The sequence below is a fragment of the Notamacropus eugenii genome, chromosome 2, assembly GCF_028372415.1.
Source record: "Notamacropus eugenii isolate mMacEug1 chromosome 2, mMacEug1.pri_v2, whole genome shotgun sequence".
Classification (NCBI taxonomy): Eukaryota; Metazoa; Chordata; class Mammalia; order Diprotodontia; family Macropodidae; genus Notamacropus; species Notamacropus eugenii.
The window spans coordinates 144,932,792-144,952,904 of NC_092873.1; the positions used below are offsets into that span (position 1 = coordinate 144,932,792).

The window sequence follows — 20,113 nt, forward strand, 5'->3', positions numbered from 1 at the left end:
ATGATGTAGGAAAGGGTACTGGAATTGGAGTTAGTGGCTCCAATCTCCCTTTCATGAACCCTTTGGTCCAGCTAAACTGAGTTTCTTGCTGTTCATCACACAGAACATCCCATCTCTCATTTCTGTGCCTTTGCCCAGGCCTAGAATTTATTCCTCCCTTATGCCCTTTCTTAGAATTCCTACTTCCCTTCAAAGTTAAGGATCAAGCACCACAATCCTACATAAGACTTTTAAAGAACAGAGAAAAGAAAAATGCCTGAAGAGACTGGAGATGCTCATAACGAAAAATGTGTGCGTATAAAATATCCTTGGTTGCTGAAGAAGACCGTGCCATCAGAGAAATGATGACATGACTTGCACTTGACTTTGCTTTGAGTGAGGGAGGGCTGTGCAAGTCACCAGCATCACTTCTTCTCCAGAGTCATCTGAATCCAGTGACCAGATATTTATCCGGATGACTGGAGATGACTCAGGATGAGGCAATTGGGGTTAAGTAACTTGCTCAAGGTCACACAGGTAATAAGTGTCAAGTGTCTGAGGTGAGATTTGAACTCAAGTCCTCCTGACTCTTGCACTGGTGCTCTATCCACTGCACCCCTAGCTGCCCTAATGAAAAAATAAGATTAAGGGAGAAAGACGTATGAAAACACCAGTGATTTTGTAGTTGGAATTCAAAGGTTCCACTTGTACGTGGACTCACTTTGTACCTGCTCACTTGAGAAATGTGAAGAGACTTTCCAGGGACAGTTACACTAAAGGGGGTGTGTGTGTGTGTGTGTGTGTGTGTGTGTGTGTGTGTGTGTGTGTGTGTGTGTGTGTGTGTGTGTGTGTGTGTGTGTGTGTGTGTGTGTGTGTGTGTGTGTGTGTGTGTATACATTATGTAAAGACAGAGACAAAGACAGACAGTGGAGGAGGGGAGAGGGACAGAGACAGAGAGATATGAATGACACAGTCTGGGTCATTTATTTCATTAGTCTAGGAAACTTTCAGTGAAAAACCTTCTTCTATTAATGAAAATCAGTACCTACAATGTAATTTATAGTCTAAGAAAGTTGCCTGGGGTACTGAGAGGGTGAGAAGACTTACCATGGGTCATACAGCCAGTATGTTTCAGGAGGGCTTGAATGCACTATCCTATGCTACCTCTAGATACATGTGCATGTATCAGAAAACTAACTCTCAAAAATGCCTCACATCTGGTTTGCTTTATAGTTGTAGGTAGCATTCCAATGGTGGGCATTTGATATATTTTATTTATTCTAGTTGAGATAACTTTTATTACAATCAATGGGATAATTTGAGTCTGATGACAGGCAACAATTTCCAACACCACCACTCTCAGCAAAGCATCAGTCTTGCAAAGTAACCCCTGACAGTCATAGGCCAACCCAACCCATTCTGTCAGGTGTTTGCTTTTATGAGACTCTGCCCAAGAACTTTGTTTAATGCTAATAATAACAAAGTTTCAGGTTATTTCCTCAACAGGTGACACTTCTTTCTACTTTCATTAGCCATCATGGCTTAATAACAACTAGGTGGCACAATGGAGTCACGAAGACTCATCTTGGTGAATTCAAATCTGGCCTCAAAAACTTACTAGCTGTGTGAACCTGGACAAGTCACTTAATCCTGTTTGCCTCAGTTTCTTCATCTGCAAAATGAGCTAGAAAAGGAAACAGCAAACCACTCCCATATCTGTGCCAAGAAAATCCCAAATGGGGTCACAAAGAGTTGGGTACAACTGAAAAACAATTCAACAACAACAAACAGGGCATAATGAATAAAGCAGTGGATTGAGGACCAGGGTGACCTAGGTTCATATCTCAACTTGAACCTTTACTAGCTGGGTGACCAATAAGTAATTCATCACTTAACCTCCCCAAGCTTTGGCTTCCTTATCTGTAAAATGGAGATAATACGATCTACCTCATGGAGTTGTTGTGAGGATCAATGCTACATATATATTTATATAGAGAGGCAGCAAGGTGAGCAGAAGGCATGCTGAATTTGGAGTCAAAGTACCTGAGTTCACCTTCCAGCTCTACTACAGCATAGGAAAGACCTGCATCATAATTGGCACTGAGGGAAACAAGTCCTATAGCAAAGAAGCACAATGGATTCCTCTTTCAGGGGAAGAAGAGAAACCTTCTACTGGCAATCTACATCTTAAAGCTGGATATATATATTCATTTTTATTTGGCCATTAATTTGGATTGTCCATGCTGCTCCATGATCCACTGCTGATTGCAGAGCAATAAGTTAAGAGAATCCGTTCATTGGTGATATAAAGGTGGATAAAGAGCCAATAATTGAAAATAAATTTTTGCACCTTGATCCATGATCCTTCTGAGTCAACCTAAGAGAAATCTGGCCATCTCTTTCAGTCTTCCTGATGCTCCTCATCAGTATCAATCAGAAACCAACATAAAGCCAACTGGGGTTCTGGAGATGCTAAGAAAGTAGGACAATCAAAAGTCCAACCAAACTGACATGTAAGTCCAGAGGACAGAAGCTGTCACTGGGTCTAAAAATCTGTACCAAGCATATAAAGTGTTTTATTCGCTGCACCGCATAGGGGATTAATTACATAAGTAATTAGGTGGGTTGTTTGAGAATACCTAATTGGGAGTAACCTAGGCTACCTAGCTATTTTCTGGACCAGCCCATATGTTGTTTACATTCCTAATAAAGCCTTTGTAATCGTTGGGTGGTTTTTTGGTTTTTTGTTTGGTTTGGTTTTCATAGCTCTCACTTTCTTTGGCTGAGCTATATAGCATAAAAACTCTACAAAATATTTAGCATAAAGTATAAAAGGAACAAAAGGAATTTGCAGCCCTTTCCAAGGATTCCAGTCTATTTGTGGCAGTAATATTATGGAAAGTCAAGAAGATCCCATCCAAGAATCAAGAGACCATGTCAATTTTCAGTAGTTTTATTGAAAAATGCCTCTTTTGTTTCAGAAATAAATAATATAAGGCAGTGAAATTCACAATTTGCAGTTAAAATATAAAAGCAGCAATTCTATTTCCATAGTCTTGCAAACATTTTCCAACTGCTTTTGATAACTAGGAAACATTATATTCTGAAAAAAAAATCCATACTAAATATACAACACAAACATGCAATTCTGTCTCTGCAGGATTGTCTGCAATTTGGCATAAATGTTAATGTGTCTAAATCAAGGAGATTTAAGGCATTATAAAACTGTACCCAGTTGATACAATGGTTCCAGCTACATTGCTTAAGGTTTGTGGTTGGTAAAGGAGATGTATAAGAGCAGTATATGCCCTAAAATATAACTAAAGAGAAAAAAATAAGATAAAAAATGGCAAGGGAGTGGCTTTTTGTTTTGTTTTGTTTTGTTTTATTAGGGCAGCAACATGAATTGTGAACTGACTAAATTGTAGATAAAGCATTTGAAAGGGGAAACAGCTTTGGAAAAGGACTGTTGCTAAAATCAATATTGCCCTCCCAAACTAAGTAGTAGCTACAAGCTTGGAGATTTTACTTTTTTTTTTCATTTTCATTGCTGCACTGGGCTAGCTGAACATCAAATTCAAACCAGTATCTGCGAAGCAAAGTATTTTACAAGCATTTCATAAGTAAACCTATTTCTATAGATCCCATCCCGCCTATGACCCAACCTGCCAAAGCATGGTGCTGGACAGTCAGGGGGTGTGTTTCATCATCTGGAAATGCTGAAAAGGAAATATCACAGAAAAGGGGCACATTCTCTCAGTCCTGCAAATGGGAACACGACCCAAATGAAAATTCCACCATCCCACCTTACCCATTCCCACCGCCCCCTCCCCCCTGCATCAAGAAAAGAAAGACATGTTTCATGGTCTTATTTTCCTTGGTTTCCTCAATAATGATCTTTTCTGGCGCATCTGGGGAGGGTATCCTTCTGGTGGCATATCAGCTCCATAGTCCTCATACTCATCTGCTGTCGTTTCTGGCTCCATTGGTACTATGAAGGGCTCACGCTCGGGGAGATAGGGTCCACTTTCAGGCACATAAGGCTCTGGTTGAAAATAGTTGTCCGATTCAACATTACAGTTAAGTCACGATTTGGAAGTCACATGCACAGCAACAGGTCTACAGTCTCCCTATGCCATGTTAATCCAGTCTTAATTTCAAAACCATAAATATATAAGTTAACAGTTTTCTGATTACTTCCATTTTCACACACAATTTGGGGGTAATAAAGAATACTGAAAAGGCTTTAACAAAAAACTCTTTTGTTGGTGTTGTTTTTATGATCCAGCAGATGATAATACAAGTATTGTACAAAACACCTGGAGAGGGCCATGGCCCTGGGGCCCAATGCACTGTAAACGTAATAGTACCTGGATAGGTATTTCAGTAGGTACCAAAATAGCTATTCATGGTATTCGAAACCATCAGTTCAAAGAACAACTTGGCCATGTTAAGGGAAGTTTGATTGGCATCTAAACACTGAACTCTTCAGGTCAAAAACAACTGTACAAGTTAGCTATCACCAGGGATTAATATACAGTACACATCATTTTCAGGTGCTGTTCCTCATGTCAGACTGAGTTACAGCTGGTGGTCAAGAAACACCAATGACAACAGCAAAAGAGAAAGAAGTAGTTATTAAAAAAAAAACAAAACTTTGGTATAGAAGATGGCAATTACAGGACCCAAACAAGATTACATATACAAAAGAAGGCACATGCCCTGACTCAGATACATTGCTAACAAGCAAGAGACTAAAGGTTTTCCTACAGTGTTATTCTGGCAGACAGCAAGCAGCAGGCTTTGGTGCAGAAGCTTTTCATAGAAATGGTAAGTGTTTTTAGTGACAGAATCCCATACAAATCATTTACAAGCCACAATTAGTTTATTATTTACAGAAGACATTTCTCTTTGACCAGGTTAATTTTTTTCCTTGAAATGGTGTTACTTCCACTGGTTAGTAGTTTTATGTGCCTCCTTCAGAAACGAGGCTTCAGTTGGTTGTTTTGGTCTGAACTACCATCTGCAGTTGCTGTCTACATTACGATTGAAATGCAACAGTTATAAGTGGACGCCACTGTCCTTTTTTCTCATTCAAGAGTTAGTATATAGAGTCTCCCCTTTTTATGATGCCAACGCGGTTCGTTAACCATATCTGTGATGACATTTCCATACAGACTCATTTCCTAATAAGCACGTGCGCAAACATCTCAGAAACAGGATTTTCATGTATTCAAACTGTAAGCAGCACTGGCGACTTAGAAAATTTGTTAGCCGGAACCTGAAACAGGTCAAAGATGATAGTTTTTAAAAGTTGAATTGCTGTGCAAAAAAAAATTAACATATCTACTTTCATTCATCTAAATATACAATGGTTAAGGTATATCCATATATCTATATAATTTTTACAAAACTGCTCTTTGGCAACAGTATTGATGCATATAGAATATTAATCTCTCTCATTCATATCAAATTAAATTAGAATATTATGTTGTATTAAAATACATTTTTTCAAAATCTATCACTATTTGGAGTTTGAGATATATATATATATATATATATACATATACATATTACATAGATATATAGATATTCATCTAGTCATGCACTATTTGGTAGTGGCAAACAATATCCAACAGCTGTATCATTTCTACTACTTGTGAGATGCTTTCAGGACAAACAAGTGAAAAAGTTCACAATACCACACTTGACCTTTAATGTCATTATTCTGCCTAAACCAGGCACAATTGCCTCCTGTGGTCAGAAATCAATGGCAGCCCTTCAACCCCTCACCCTGACACATTTAGTTTGTTTCAAATAATAGCTTCAGGACCATTAATGTAATTGGATCCCTCTCATGGATAGTGTGGGATGGCGAATTACTTTCAGTTGTCTGCATCAGGTTATAGGAACTTTACTGACAATTCTGAATCCACGTACTAATTTTGTATAAATAATCCTGACACTCTAATGATTGGATCTGACAAGCATGCTCCCTTTTCCTACTAATAGAAAAAGAAGAAAAAAAAGAAAAAATCCTAGCTGTAATGTTTTCACCCTTGTGCTGTGAAAGACTACAGTGTCATTGGTGATCAAGGGATGAGGGGTGGGGGAATATATGGAGAAGAAGAAAATGGCCCCTTAAATCCTTACAATAAAATAAATTCCTACTTCTCTAGCAACTTAAAGAAAACACTTTTCTTTCTCATAAGCAACAGGGCTAACTGAATCAGTCATCGAGTTATCTTCAAATCAAGCTATATTCTGTCATCCTAGTATTTCTGTGAAGCCCACCTCATTAAACTGACTACAGATTCCTAAAATAGCAAAGACATACCTGGGTATCCTTGACCATTGTAAGGGATGCTGGCACACTGGGATGAATCACAGTATCCAGGTGGACCAATTGGACCCCGGATGCCTGAATTTCCAGGACGACCAGGGGGACCAGGAGGACCTCTTGAGCCTGTAGATCCTGGTGGACCCATTCTGGATTCTCCTTGTGGACCTAGTTTGAGATTTGTATGAATGTACATATCTCTCTCCTCTCTCTCTCTCTCTCTCTCTCTCTCTCTCTCTCTCTCTCTCTCTCTCTCTCTCTCTCTCTCTCTCTCTCTCACACACACACACACACACACACACACACACACACAACTAAGTATGCTAAAGATAATATAGCTGGAACTTTTACTGTCTAGACAATATACTAGTATATGGTAAGAAAATATTTCGATATGAAACCACCAAAGTGAACCAAAAAATGTGATGGGACCTCCTTGCCAATGACTCATCAACAGTTGTTTCCCAGAACATCGTCATTTTTAAAGGCTCTATTCACAAAAAAAATGGATTTGGCCAGATTAGAGCCAAACTACAGACATCAATGAATGTTCTAGTTTGTTCCTTTTCTCTTTATGATATGAGTATCTCAAGGGAAACCACTCTATCAGACAACCACATTGGATTGTAATTAAAACTACTCAGTAGTACATAATGCTCCTTTTCAACAGCTCCAAGATGGATGAGGTAATGTTGTTTTTGGACCACATCATATTACGGTGAACAGGAACGTAAAGCTCTAACCAAATGAGACTCCAATTTGTTTCAAGCTTCTCATGGATGTTATAATTTAAAAACCATTTTTAACTCAGTCAACTGAAGGCAGGAACATTGGGACAACTAATCATTCCAGCCAAGATGTTGATGAAGAATCAGTGAATGAAATAATGTGGCAGGTAACACAAGCATTTGAGAGGGAACATCTCTAGGAATGCTAGATTTCGCAGTGGAATGAACACTAAGTCTGGAGGCAGACATTTGTTCAGTCGTTTCAGTTGTATCCAATTTTTCGTAACCCCATTTGCAGTTTTCTTAGCAAAGATACTGGAATGATTTGCCACTTCTTTCTTCACTTCATTTTACATATGAGGAAACTGAGGCAAACAAGGTTAAGTGACTTGACCAGGTTCACACAGCTAGGAAGTATCTGAGGTCAAATTTGACCTCAGGAAAGTAGTCTCCATGATTTCATGCTGGATACTGCATCCACTGTACCACCTAGCTGCTCCAGAGGCAGAGGTCTGAATTCAAATCCCCGTTTGGCCCCTAACAACATGCCTGTGTAACCTTGAGCAAATCACTTAACAACTTTTGGTTTTAATTTCCTCATCTGTAAAATGAGGGGGTTGGACCAGACTTCTGAAATCCCTTCTAGCTCTGAATCTATGAATCCTATGAACATAATGCTGACCATGATGTCAAACAAAAACATTATGATTTACCTAAAAATGGAAAGTGCAATATTACTGGGTATCATTACTTTATTGCTAAAATTATATACAGTGATTTAACACAGTGCCTTGTGCATATTAGGTTCTTTATAAACCTTTACTCATTTAACTTCATAAAATATAATTAAACTTCCCTTGACATCACTCTTTATCTCTGTCTCTCTGTACACACACACACATACACACATACACACACATTAAAACATTATCTTTCAACCAGTCACATAAATAGTTGTTTAGGCAAGATATGATAAAATACATATAGTCCCATGTCCAATGCTACAGGGACTTGAATGACTTGTATAACTCTAAGTTAAGTATGATCTGAGAACTTCTATTGTTATTTAAGAAGCAGCAGACCTACCAGGTGGTCCAGGCAGACCTCGGGGTCCTTGTGATCCAATGCCTCTTTCCCCTTTTTCTCCTGGTAATCCTAAAAGATGAAAGAGATTGATAATAGGATGGAAGAAAGGGAAATGAGGAAGTTGATCATTTTCCACCTTAACTGATAATATTTGATTTAAATAATTCATTTCCTTTGTGAAAAAAAGAATCTAATTTTTCACAGAAGTTCCATGTTTGGGCCAAATTCTTTCTGGACCATTTGTATGTAATCCCAGACCCACATCCAAGGACCAAATCTGGCCAGAAGTCAGGGAAAATATTTTGAATGAAACAAACATTTCAAATGTATAAAACAGGAACTGAAATTTGCATATGGTACTCCTTTCATGAAAGAATTTAAAATTTATTACCCACTCACCCCCCCAAAAAAAGGTTTGAGAATACTCATATACCAAGGCAATGCCAAAATAACCACAGTTACACAAAAACCTAATTTTTGCATAGAACAATAACTGTCACCTTAACAAAACAAAAATAGTTACTCAGCATCCATGTAATTATTTTGAAACATCTGAAATCAGATGTTTCCTTTTTAAAAAATTATATTTATCTAGTGTTAAATGCAATTTAAACAAAAATGCATGGACAACACCAGGTCCTGAATTGGAAGAACTTGCATTTGAAACTAACATACTGCCAGAGGTCACTTGAGCTATTCATGGTCATACGCCAATTAACAAAGTTACGGCTCTTACATGACAGCCATTGAGAGCCAAGAGAGAGTTGCCACGTTAACAAGAATTGTTTTCAGAAAAGCATGTGCCTTTGACTGAGCTAACTTGAAACCAGTTCCTATTATCTAAGACATATAGCTGTATGACCTGAAGCCTTTCTTTAAGACACAGGAATATCAGCAAAAGTAACTTTTGTGCCAGGACTTCCAGAACATCCTATTTTAAAGAAGGATATGTAGTTTAATCTTTTCCAACCCTCTGTAAGCTACTCAGAATCTTGCTTTCTGAATTCTTCCTTTCATCAACAGGAGAAATGGTAAATCAGCAGAAATACATTGATCACCCACCTCGATCCCCAGGTGGTCCTTGCAGTCCCGGAGTGCCTGGAAACCCTGGCCTTCCTCCTGGTCCAGGCTCTCCTCTTGCTCCTGCACTTCCTGGTGGGCCTGGTGGGCCAGGAGGTCCAGGCTGATTGCGGTTTGAATGATAATCATTTGGAATCTGATTCAGCATTTGATTGAACCTGCTCATCTGGCCTTTAATGGAAAGAAGGTATTATCATTAAAAAAAATTCATGGGAGTTTGTTCCTCTAAGGAAGAAAGGACAAGGGAAATCATTTTTTATTCACATCTGCCCTCCCGAACCACTGGACATTCTCACCCATTTACCATTGATCAGTTGTTCACAGACTTGTCTTGCAACTGCACGCATCATGTTCTGGGAAGCAATGTCTCCCTGAATAATGAAAAAAGTGAGATCGTTAGCTTGATGCTTTTGTATTTTCAGACTACTAATGTTTACCACATTAAATCAATATGAATAAAACTTTACATAATACTTACTCTATCACCTTTCTCTCCTTTCAATCCAGATGGACCCTAAAGCAAATAATGTTTATTGTTATTTCATTTGAATAATAACAACTCACATTTCTATAACACTTTTATTTCACATTAGACACCGGAAGTAGCAAGCAGAATTTGGGGGCAGGAAGACTTGGGCTCATAATCCTGCCTCTGAAATTCACTAGATGTGTAACCTTGGGCAACTCCCTTAACTTCTCCCAGCCTTAGTTTCCTCGTCTGTATGATAAGGACAATAGTAGCACCAACCTCACAGGGTTGTTGTATCGAATGAGATATTTGTGAAGAGATTTAAAAATCTTAAAGTATTAATAAATGTTAGCTATTACATCTCATCAGCATAGGAAGCTTCAGATGGAAGAGCTTCCTCTACCTGCTTTGCAGGTAGCTTTAGAGAGTTGCCAGAAGCACTGAAAGGTTAAGTAACTTGCCCTGGGTAAACAGCCACTACTAGAGAGTGGTAATATTTAACCCCAAAGTTTTCTGATTCCCAGGCTGACTCCTTCTTTAATCACTATGTCATGCTACCCTTTCATATAGCACTTAAAGGCTTAGAAAGTGTATTTTATCTTGATGTTCCTAAAAGGTAAGTAGTATAAGTGATTTATTATCCCATTTTACAGATGAGAAAACAGGATCAGTGAAGGCAAGCAACTTGTCCATAGTCAAACAGTTACAAAACATAGTTGAGACTCAAAGCTAGCTCTTCTGTCTCCAAATCCAGTGTTCTTTGCACTATGCCAGGTTAACTCTTGTATCATAATGGATAGTATTCAGTTCAAAACCTGCCTCAAACATTTACTATCTGTATGACGCTGGGCAAGTGACTTAACCTCAGATTTTAATTTCCTCATCTGTAAAAGGGGAATAATAACAGCACCAATTTCACAGGGGTGGTGTCAGGATCAGACAAGTTAAACATATGGAAAGTGCTGTGCAAACTATAAAGTTCCATATAAATGTCAGCCATGATGATGATTCCATAGTATATTCTAAAGAATGTTCAAAGACAACAATTGTTGACGGGATAGAAGAGACTAAATCTAATCTTAAATAATCTAGGACTTATATACCAGATCACATTAACCTTTTGCAACTTTTATAACTGCTTCTAAAACTGTTAGCAGTTTGGCTCATATTTTGGGCTTTTGGCATTAGGATACATGGTCTTTTCCTTTTCAAATTTCAAATTTTTGACTAGGTCCTCATCTTCCATATAATTGTTTTCATGAATTTCATAAGCAGAAGTAGAAGTGGTAATCCTATGATACTTCCTGCCATGTGCTGTTCACACAGCACTGTAAACCACTCAAAGAAATTTTAATGACGAATATTCTTACATTACATTTTACAGTACAATGGAAAAGGGCCCAGCTTTAGAGGCAAAGGATCTGGGTTCAAATTCTGTCTTGTTCTTTATTCCCTGAATGTGATCTTAGTTGTCACTTCATCTCTTTGTCTCTGTCATCTGTGAAATGAAGGCATTGGACCAGATGGTCTCTCCTGTCCATTTCTGCCTTCAATCTACAGTTATACGATCCTATAGCGTTAGTGAACCAAAAGACAAAGTCATAGGCTTGACCCCTGTAAGGCCTTGGTGCCCTTCCATGGTCATAAATTATATCTCTAACCCCACCATCTGCCATGCATATCTTCGTCATAAAGAGAACCTAATAAGGGCAGGTGGATCATTCAGCAAGGATTGTCAGCACTCTTAGAAAAACAATTCAATGCCCAGTAGGCAAGGAATAACCCATTATATAGCAGGACAATGAAACACATATTTATCTATCAAAATGGATTTATTTTTTTTCCTCGATTCATGACCCTGTATGGCATGCTCTAGGAGCTGACAGAGGATTTTATACCATCTCCTGAAGCTCTGGTCTCTGTTCTTGAGGAGTTTATCTTCAGGGCACTAGCAATTATTTCTAGAAATCCAATTCCCAGAAAATGGTTGCTGGGGATAACACAGAGTTGATACTCAGGTTCTCTGATTGGAAGAGGGAGCTACTTAAAATCAGGAATGGAATTATTGAAATGCTGCTAATTGATTGTTACAAAGTCTGCTAGGGCTTTGAAACCCTGTGGTTCCTTTTTTCTAGGGGTGTAGTGCCAAAGAAGCACACTCCAGTCATCCGACTTGGTTTAATGAAGGCATAGATCATTATGTCAAAGTCTTTCTTCAGAGAGAGAATATTCTGGCTGCCCAGAAGAAGGGAAAGTATTTCTGCCCACCCATGCTATTATGACTCCACACTGAATATCATTGCTTTTGGAAAGAAACTCCTCAGTCTCTGGCACTGTTACTGTGCCCACATATACCTCTGGTCCAACTCTTTTTACTGTGTCTCTGAAGCACTTTGTCACAATGATTACCTCAGTGGAGAAAACCAAGAGTCTTTCTTCCCTCATAATTATCAGTAAAAATGGGTACCTAAGGCTGATCCCAGGAATGATACCAAGAAAGGAGATACAAGCAATCTTTTAAATTAAGTAAGTGCCCTTGAATTCTATCTCGTGCATCTTTCTTATGCTACCGTTGACTGTCATTCATAGTGAGATACCTACTGTGATTTTGAACTGAACTGGGCCTTGACTCACATGCTATTAAAAATAGCATGAACCATTGCAAATGTTAAGATGGGGGTGGGGAGGAGGAGATAAAAGACTCAAGAATCAACTCGTCTTAATTCCCTCTCCTCTGGCCTTGCTATCCTACTTTTCATTCTGCTTTTAGCCTCGGAAGGATGGGAAAGGAAAAATGAGAACTAATATATGATCTCTCTAGTTGAGGTTCTACTCCACAGCCCTAGAGAACTCAATCCTTCCTTCCTTCTCTAAGGCACTAGACTTTTATAAAAATCATTAACTCTTATATAGAACAAAGCTGCATGTTATAGCAAAAAGAGCACTGGATTTGGAGTCAAAGGGCCTGAGTTCAAATCCTACCTTGACCTTGAGCAAATTGCTTTGCCTGAATTTCTTTATTTTTAAAGTGAGGGAGCTGGAATAAATTGTCTCTAAGAACTCCTGCGTTATTGATCCATGGTTCTATAAAGATACTGTGATTAGGACTACTTCCAAGATTTGGGTCTAATAATTTTTAAAATTATTTTAAATTTTAAAACTTAGATTTTTTTAAAAATCTGTTTTATGCTCACAAGTCACTATAACCCTAAGAGAAGCAATAAATCTTTCCTTTAATGTTCAAGCTCCAGTAATAGAATTATATAAAATTATTATCTCTATATCATGGTAAAAGTGAATAAAATTTGTGAATTAAGTAGAAAGACAATGGATTTTTGACTATAATGATTAATGTCCAGCTATGATCTGTTGAGTTTACACACTATCCTCTAACTTACTCAGCAATCTTTCCATTATTACTATACATACTTAATCCTATGTAAACATGGGAATATATCAAATATAACCTCATCATGATTATAAACTCACATACTTTAAAGTTAGTCTAGCATTACAAAATTTAGGGGGAAAGGATCATTTTCTCAGCTCTGAAACTGGTGTAATGCCATGCATTGTTTGGTCCTTATCTATGAATTCAACAGCGTGAGGAGCTTCCACCCTGGAAACTCCCTCCACTAATGAAGGTAAGCAACTCATCTGTGACTTATACTCTGGGAAAGTTGTTTAGGGCACTAACTGACTATCATATAACCAGTATATGTGAAGGTGCAGGAATTAAACCCAGGCCTTCCTGACTCCACTGCCAGACTGCTTTACACTATGCTACGTTGCTACTATTTGGATTAATTTGTTTATACTTGCATAATAAGATGGTATAGTAAGTAATTGGTTTAGTCAGGCAGTAATTTGGCCAAAAAGGTTCCCTGATTCTTTGGTATAGGCATGGTAATTCTGTTGGTTCTATGAATTAGCATGCTATGTAGGACACCATATTTGTAGACATGATAATGGTGTTGATTGGTCTATTAAGAAAACTTAATCCCTTTTCATCTATTCCTGAACTTGGCAGGTCCTATGTGAACCTCAAGATTAAATCTGAAGATCCTTACTCTAAATCATAGAGAGAAATGTCCGATTAGTCAGTCAAAGCAAATGTCTAGCCAGGCAGAAGAAATTATGTGGGAGCTAGGAAAATTCAACATTTTGTCCAATGGACAGCACTGTATAAAAATAAATTAATAGATGAACATATGCAAATTCTTTTACTCCTGGCAGTAGTCTTCAAGAGTATTTCTGAAATAGGAAAACAAATTCCAACCTAATGATAAAAAGCACTTACTATATATAGCCCTTGAAGTGACTTAAACTTAGAACTGTCAAAAACTTGAAATTTGCAAACAAAGATTGGTGGGCCCTTTGTCATTATCCAGTCTTTTACTCTCCTCAACAGCATACAGTCTTAAATAAAAAGACACATTCTGCTGACCTAGCTCTTGGTGTTTATACAGTGGAGAAATATGCGTCTTGGCACACACCAAAAAAAAAAAAAGAAAAAAAAAAGACCAACCCACTCTCCCTTTAATGAAAACCAAAGACCACAATTTCCATCCGAGAATATGTGTAACTACTCGCAGAGATATTTTAGAACTGAAATTGTTGCAAATTAAGTCTGTGGGGTTAAACACGCGTTTCATACAATGAAGCAGAGATAGGATAAATATTTCAAAGCCTGGTCAATAATCCTTATTATCTGAATTCATAACGGATTGACTCCGGAAATTTAGGCCATTATCTTACTGGTCTCCCATGGTCTCCGGGTTTTCCTGGTTTTCCACTTGGACCTGTGACTCCTGGAGACCCTGGGCTGCCCTAAAATAGAAAAAAAAAATGGAACGTTATGATGAACAAATAGCAATGTCATGTAAAGTAAACTAATAGAGTATGACTCACTTTAAAAGCTTTTAAAGTACATAGTACATAACTCCATATAGAGTAGGAATAAAACAATGCTGTAAGATAATAGGAAAAGCATAAAAAGACTTTATGCTTTCTGTTCTGGATGATCCCATTTTGAAGTCAAATTGCTTTAGATAACTACATTTTCCCTTAGTGTGTAGAAGAGGGTGTTTCTAGCCAGTTTGGCCATAAAATGAATCTCTCCAGACTAAGTTCTTTTTTCCCTCCACTTATTTCCATTAAAGAAAAAAATAGTATCTGTTCTTCTGAATTAAAAAAAAGCAACTCATAATGCACAGAGTTGAAAACTTTTAGTGAGGAAAGGATTAAAAAAGCAGTCAACTTCAAAATACACTGGATGCTATGATAGGGCTTCAGTCCTAAGTGATTTAGGAATTAGGGACAATCTCTACCTAGTAGCTCATTTTTTTCTCTGCCACATTTTCCTAATTCCAAAGCTTCCCTAAAATACAATTCATTCTTAATCCTATCTAGATCATGGGAATTTTTCCTATGCCTGAGGTACACAGACTTCATACTCACAGCACCAGAAATTTCCTTTTCTTTTGATTTGAGATGACTATGCTTGCCATAAATGGGTTGCAATATTGCTCATTACCAGTAGGTGCAGCCATGTAACACATGAGGTGTTTTAGCCTTCAGTTTCTCTAAATTACAGGTTTTAAGTTACACAAAGCAAATAAATGTCCTACTTCATCAATTTTGTAAATTTGAGTTTACGAAGAATGCAGGATCATTCTACATTTTAAACCTCTTCATTATATGATATTAAAGCACAAGAATTTGGTCAAATGGTCACTTAGGCCTTCCTGCTCCAAATTTATGATGCTATGATCCTACAAATTAAAATTCATTTAGTACAATTTTTAATATTTTCTAGAACTAACACCAAAACATATTTTCCATCTTTCCCACTCTGGAAAAATTCTTCTCAGTTCAGGTTGACTTAATTGTGGTTTACCCAGAATAGAAACTAATAAATCACAGAATTTCTAAAGCAAAAGTTTTGTGCATTTTTTCCCAAAAAGTTGTAATTGATTTGTGCTGAATTCAAGTGCCATGAATATTAGTAGGAAGTAAAGCATTGTCTCAAAACACATGCCATTTGCAAAGAATAACATACTTATAAAATCAAATAAGGACATTTGAAAGGCATTGTTCTAGTAAAATACGAAATATATCTAGTATGTTCAAGTTCACTTAATAGGAGTTGTAGACACTAAAAGGACATTAATCAAAATTTAGGCTTCTCTTTCCATTCCAAATCCCAAACCTGGAGATTAGATATTATACAACCAAAAAAATCTAAATATCTTTTCTTGAAAGTTAAAAGTTTCTAAGAATATTTTAAAAGTATAAATTGTCTACTGAATCTGAATTGTATACTATTTAAATAGACCATTTTCACAGGCATTTTTTTAATACTACTTTTGACTTTTTTTAAGGTAACCTAGTTTTGGTTTATGCCACATTGTACAGGAGAAATGGATTTCACTAGGCAAGGTTCTTAAAATATTACACAAAACCATTGTAAGCCTGATATCATCCTACTTACTGGTGGTCCAGGAGGGCCTCTGGGTCCCATTGCACCATCTTTTCCTGTAAAGCCCTATTTAAGAAATTAAAATAATTACAGGTTAATGTGATCAGGAAAATGAGAAAATGAGTTTATGCCAATGGCAGGTATAAAGATGGTTTTAGAAATAGGTGCTTTATGCATGTGCCTTTTAATTATGAAGAGAAACATAAAGACATGCTTTCCAAAGTAATTTCAATATATTATAAAAGGTAAATCATATCATCTGTTTGTGCTCATTCAGGAATAATAAATAATAAACATGCCTCAACAGTTCTAATCACATTACAGCAATCAATGAGGCTATTTCTTTTCTAAACATAATTCATTTATTCCTTTCTGTAGTGGTCTGACAGAAAAAAATACCCGATTCCACAAATGTATACAGTTACTGACCAGTGCTGTGGCCTGAGCCTGAATAAAATCAGTCCTCTGGTAGCTCAACTTTAATATTGGAACAAAGTGAGGTACTTGTAGGTCATTCAACACTTAAGAGAGGAAATTTACTTAGCCATAGCAGAAGAAGGATATTCAACAAAGAGAGTCATAGAGGATACTTAGAGTAGATTCAGTTGAACAAACCTACTTGTTTGCATTACCCATCACTCATTGTGGTCTATCAGCTGAAAGAAATCTGGGGTCACTTGAGAACAGAGGAGACTGCAGAGACATAACCTGGCTCTTTGAGAGAGACCCTCTTCTATTTCCTCTCCCCCAGGCTCTCATGGCTTCTTTTTTTACTCATGTAATAAGGAAGTGACATCAACAGTCTGAGTCCTTAGTCCCCTGGCTCAAACAAATTTTAAGGAATATCTCAATGGTTGCTGTTGTCTTTCATTCCTGAAGGGGACCAATATGACATCCCTATGCTACAGTCAAGTTGCGGCTGAAGAGATCAATACCTTCTAAAGAAAAAGTGGAATAACTAGCCTAGAGACGAATTAAGATGTGACAACTCCCACAACAACCACTAATAATCACAACATAAGGGAAATGAGGTCAGAGGGACTGGGGGCAGGGGAGGGGAAGAGGAATAAACATCAGGGAATTATAAGAAGGGAAAGACAGAGGCCATCACCATAGTGAACAACTTTCTGAGAAAAATATTTTTCCCTTTTTGTTCTAACTACAGGTCAATATTTCAGTAAGACTGTTTCTTTCACTCATGTGGATTTTTATCCACAAAAGCAGTGGGGTGGAAAAGCTAGCAAACTGGGGGCTCACCAAGAGAGGAAATCCCCATAATAAGCAGTTTTTTGTATTGGTTCATGTCTCCTAATCTAACTCTTAATGTCATGATTTGTTATCTCAATGGGTTGATTCAAAAAAAAAAAAAAGAATCAACTCTGAGATCCAGGTCAAGTCTCTGCACAGTCTTCTATCTTCTTGACTGGCCCCAGATTTCTGATTTCTCCTAATTCTGCCAGATGGCTGTGGCCTTCAATGAGTCATCCTCCTGCACAGTTAGCAACTGCTCCCAACTGCAGCCCCCTGAATTCAGCTAAGTATTCCTGAGTAAGGTCATTTATTTAAAGTCTTGGATATTTTACCAAAGATTTCCTTCTCAATTTCTACAGAAAATTGGGGATAAGGTTAATAATACTTTTAGAGTTTATCAATGATCTGGTTCTTGGACCCATCAACCCAAGGATTTGTGTTTCTTATCAGCATGTGGATTTCACAACGGGAAATTAATTTAAAGTAATCTACTTCTTTAAAAAAAAAAAAGGCTAGAAAGTTATCCCCAAACAATCATCCAGTTAGAGGAAATTATTTTAAATTAAGTTTTACTGGAAAAAGTTGTCTTGTAATGCGTGTGTGCGCATGCACACGCATGCACACACACACACACACACACACACCAAACAAATGGAAAACCACATCACATTCTAGAGTCATTTGATGCAAATGTTTTGTTTTTTTCTGGGATCCCTCTGAGGAAGCAAAATGTGGTAACATGGCTTGAACAGATCTGGTCATAGCATCTTTCATTTTGCTTCTCTTCTACTACCAGCCAGATTTTGAGATTACTGCCATGGATCTTTTCCCTCCTGTCACATGGTTGTCTTCAGTTTGCTTCCTGTGAATTGCTTTGTGGAATCATTTTCCATCACAAGAATAATGGATCTGGTTGCAAGGCTTTTGATGCCCATGGAGCAGCTACAGATTGCATTGTCTGTTATCTTTTGTATGATAATTTTATCTCTGGCTATCTTTCATTTTCAAATATGTTCCTACTAACAGTACTGGGAGTAGAGTGGCAGTCTGCGTGCGTGAGTGTGTATAGAATGCATATAGCCTAACCATCAGTCAGCTTCACAGCCATATTTGTGGTTCTACCTTTGATTTGTAGAGGTCATCATACCATCAGATTTGCTTTAGATTCCATAACTTCCCAACACAGTTTTTAAAAATTATCCATGTTGAAGTATTTGGACTTGTAGCCAGAGCTAGGGTCAAATCCCGTTTCTCACATATACTAATTGTGTTAACCCTGGTCAAGTTGATTAACCTCTAAGTCTCAATCAATTCATCTGTAAAATGAGGAGGTTGAACTAGATAGCTTCTGAGATCCTTTACAGTTAGTTCTACATCAACGATTCTACAGTTCATGCATTCAGTCTATTTTCTCCAGTCTATTCTTCCTCTAGCCAAAAGCATAGCTGCATTCCTTCAACATCAAGTACACTGGACATGTTTTTCATTGCCCTTTCTTTGCTTATCTGTTACCAGAAACAAAAGATGCTGTGGCAGCAAGTAAAGACCATGGACATCATTTCAACTACTTTGTATCATCTGTTCTAATGATTCACCATTGAGAAAAAGTTGACTATTATGCCCAACAGACTCATGGATTGACTGGTTTTAATGGATTTATGCACACTTTTTGCACATTTAGTGGAATGCTTCATAGTTCTAAATTGTTTTGTCTCCATGGTGTAATGTTATGCAGCACTTTCCTTCCTATACTCAATGGTAAAGCCAAAGTTTTTCTTACGTACAATGCTCCATCTCCCATTTCTTTGCCTGTGCACTGGCCATTCATTATTTTTAGATTGCATTCTCTTTTCACTTCTGCTGCATAAAATTTCTTTCTTCAAGATGCAACTTAAATACTGCCTTCTACATGAAGCCCTCCCCCCACAATTGCTATGTCCTCCCTCACTAACTTCTTTGACATCAAACATTCAAACAAGTTGTCTTTCCACTGTAAGCTAAAAGCAGAGACTGTTTCATTGTTTTGTCTTTTTATCCCCAGAACTTAACACAAAATTTAAGGCATCTAATTTTATTTTAAGAGAAAGATAATCTTCTACTAATCATTTGAAGCAACTTACCCAGAACCCCTTTCTTCTTCCAAAATAAACAAAGCTACTAAAATTAAAAATTTCAATGGTTCCCATACAGTCTCCCCAATGATGGACCTTGGGATGGTCCAAAACTGGATATTTCTCAGTTATGTTGGGCTTTTAATTTAATAAATAATGAGACAGCTCTCTTCTTTTTTGATCAACTTAAGTTGTATGAGGTCATAATTAATAGATAAATTCATCTATTAAATTAGGATAACAAAAAGGAACTTACTCTATCTCCTGGGGGTCCCATGGGGCCTGGTGGGCCAGGTAAACCTGGTGATCCCTACAAAAAATGAACAATAGAAGTGAAACAAGGAAATTTTTTCTCAGTAGGAAAGCATTCTTGTACTTTTCATTGTAGATGGACACTTTTAAATGTAAAAAATATTTTTTAAAGAGTTGGGAGGTAGTCCTCTGGTAAGAAATCAGAAACCAGAATCCAGCACAGAACTGGACACATATCAATTGATCAACAAGTTCTTACTGATTGAAAGTAGGGTAGGGGGGAAGAGGAAAGGGTAAAGGGGAAATAATGAAGGACAAATAGACAAACCAGTCTTT

The 20,113-nt window shown here is 37.5% G+C and overlaps 1 protein-coding gene across 3 annotated transcripts in view; it reads right to left on the reverse strand.

Annotated features, from left to right (window-relative positions):
* Positions 1-2,916: 2,916 nt before the first annotated feature.
* The window catches only part of COL12A1 (collagen type XII alpha 1 chain), a 135,370-nt gene continuing 118,173 nt past the window's right edge, over positions 2,917-20,113 (reverse strand). For 2 of the 3 annotated variants that reach the window (XM_072642623.1, XM_072642625.1), the window contains 9 exons: positions 19,782-19,835; positions 16,176-16,229; positions 14,441-14,512; positions 9,692-9,727; positions 9,518-9,584; positions 9,196-9,384; positions 8,134-8,202; positions 6,317-6,487; positions 2,917-4,024 (listed from right to left, as the gene is read on the reverse strand). In XM_072642623.1, coding sequence (XP_072498724.1) covers positions 3,840-4,024; positions 6,317-6,487; positions 8,134-8,202; positions 9,196-9,384; positions 9,518-9,584; positions 9,692-9,727; positions 14,441-14,512; positions 16,176-16,229; positions 19,782-19,835 — 897 coding nt within the window. In that variant the 3' untranslated portion in view covers positions 2,917-3,839. Of the gene's footprint in view, positions 5,261-6,316; positions 6,488-8,133; positions 8,203-9,195; positions 9,385-9,517; positions 9,585-9,691; positions 9,728-14,440; positions 14,513-16,175; positions 16,230-19,781; positions 19,836-20,113 lie in introns of all 3 variants that reach the window. The other variant, XM_072642624.1, reaches the window with a different exon arrangement.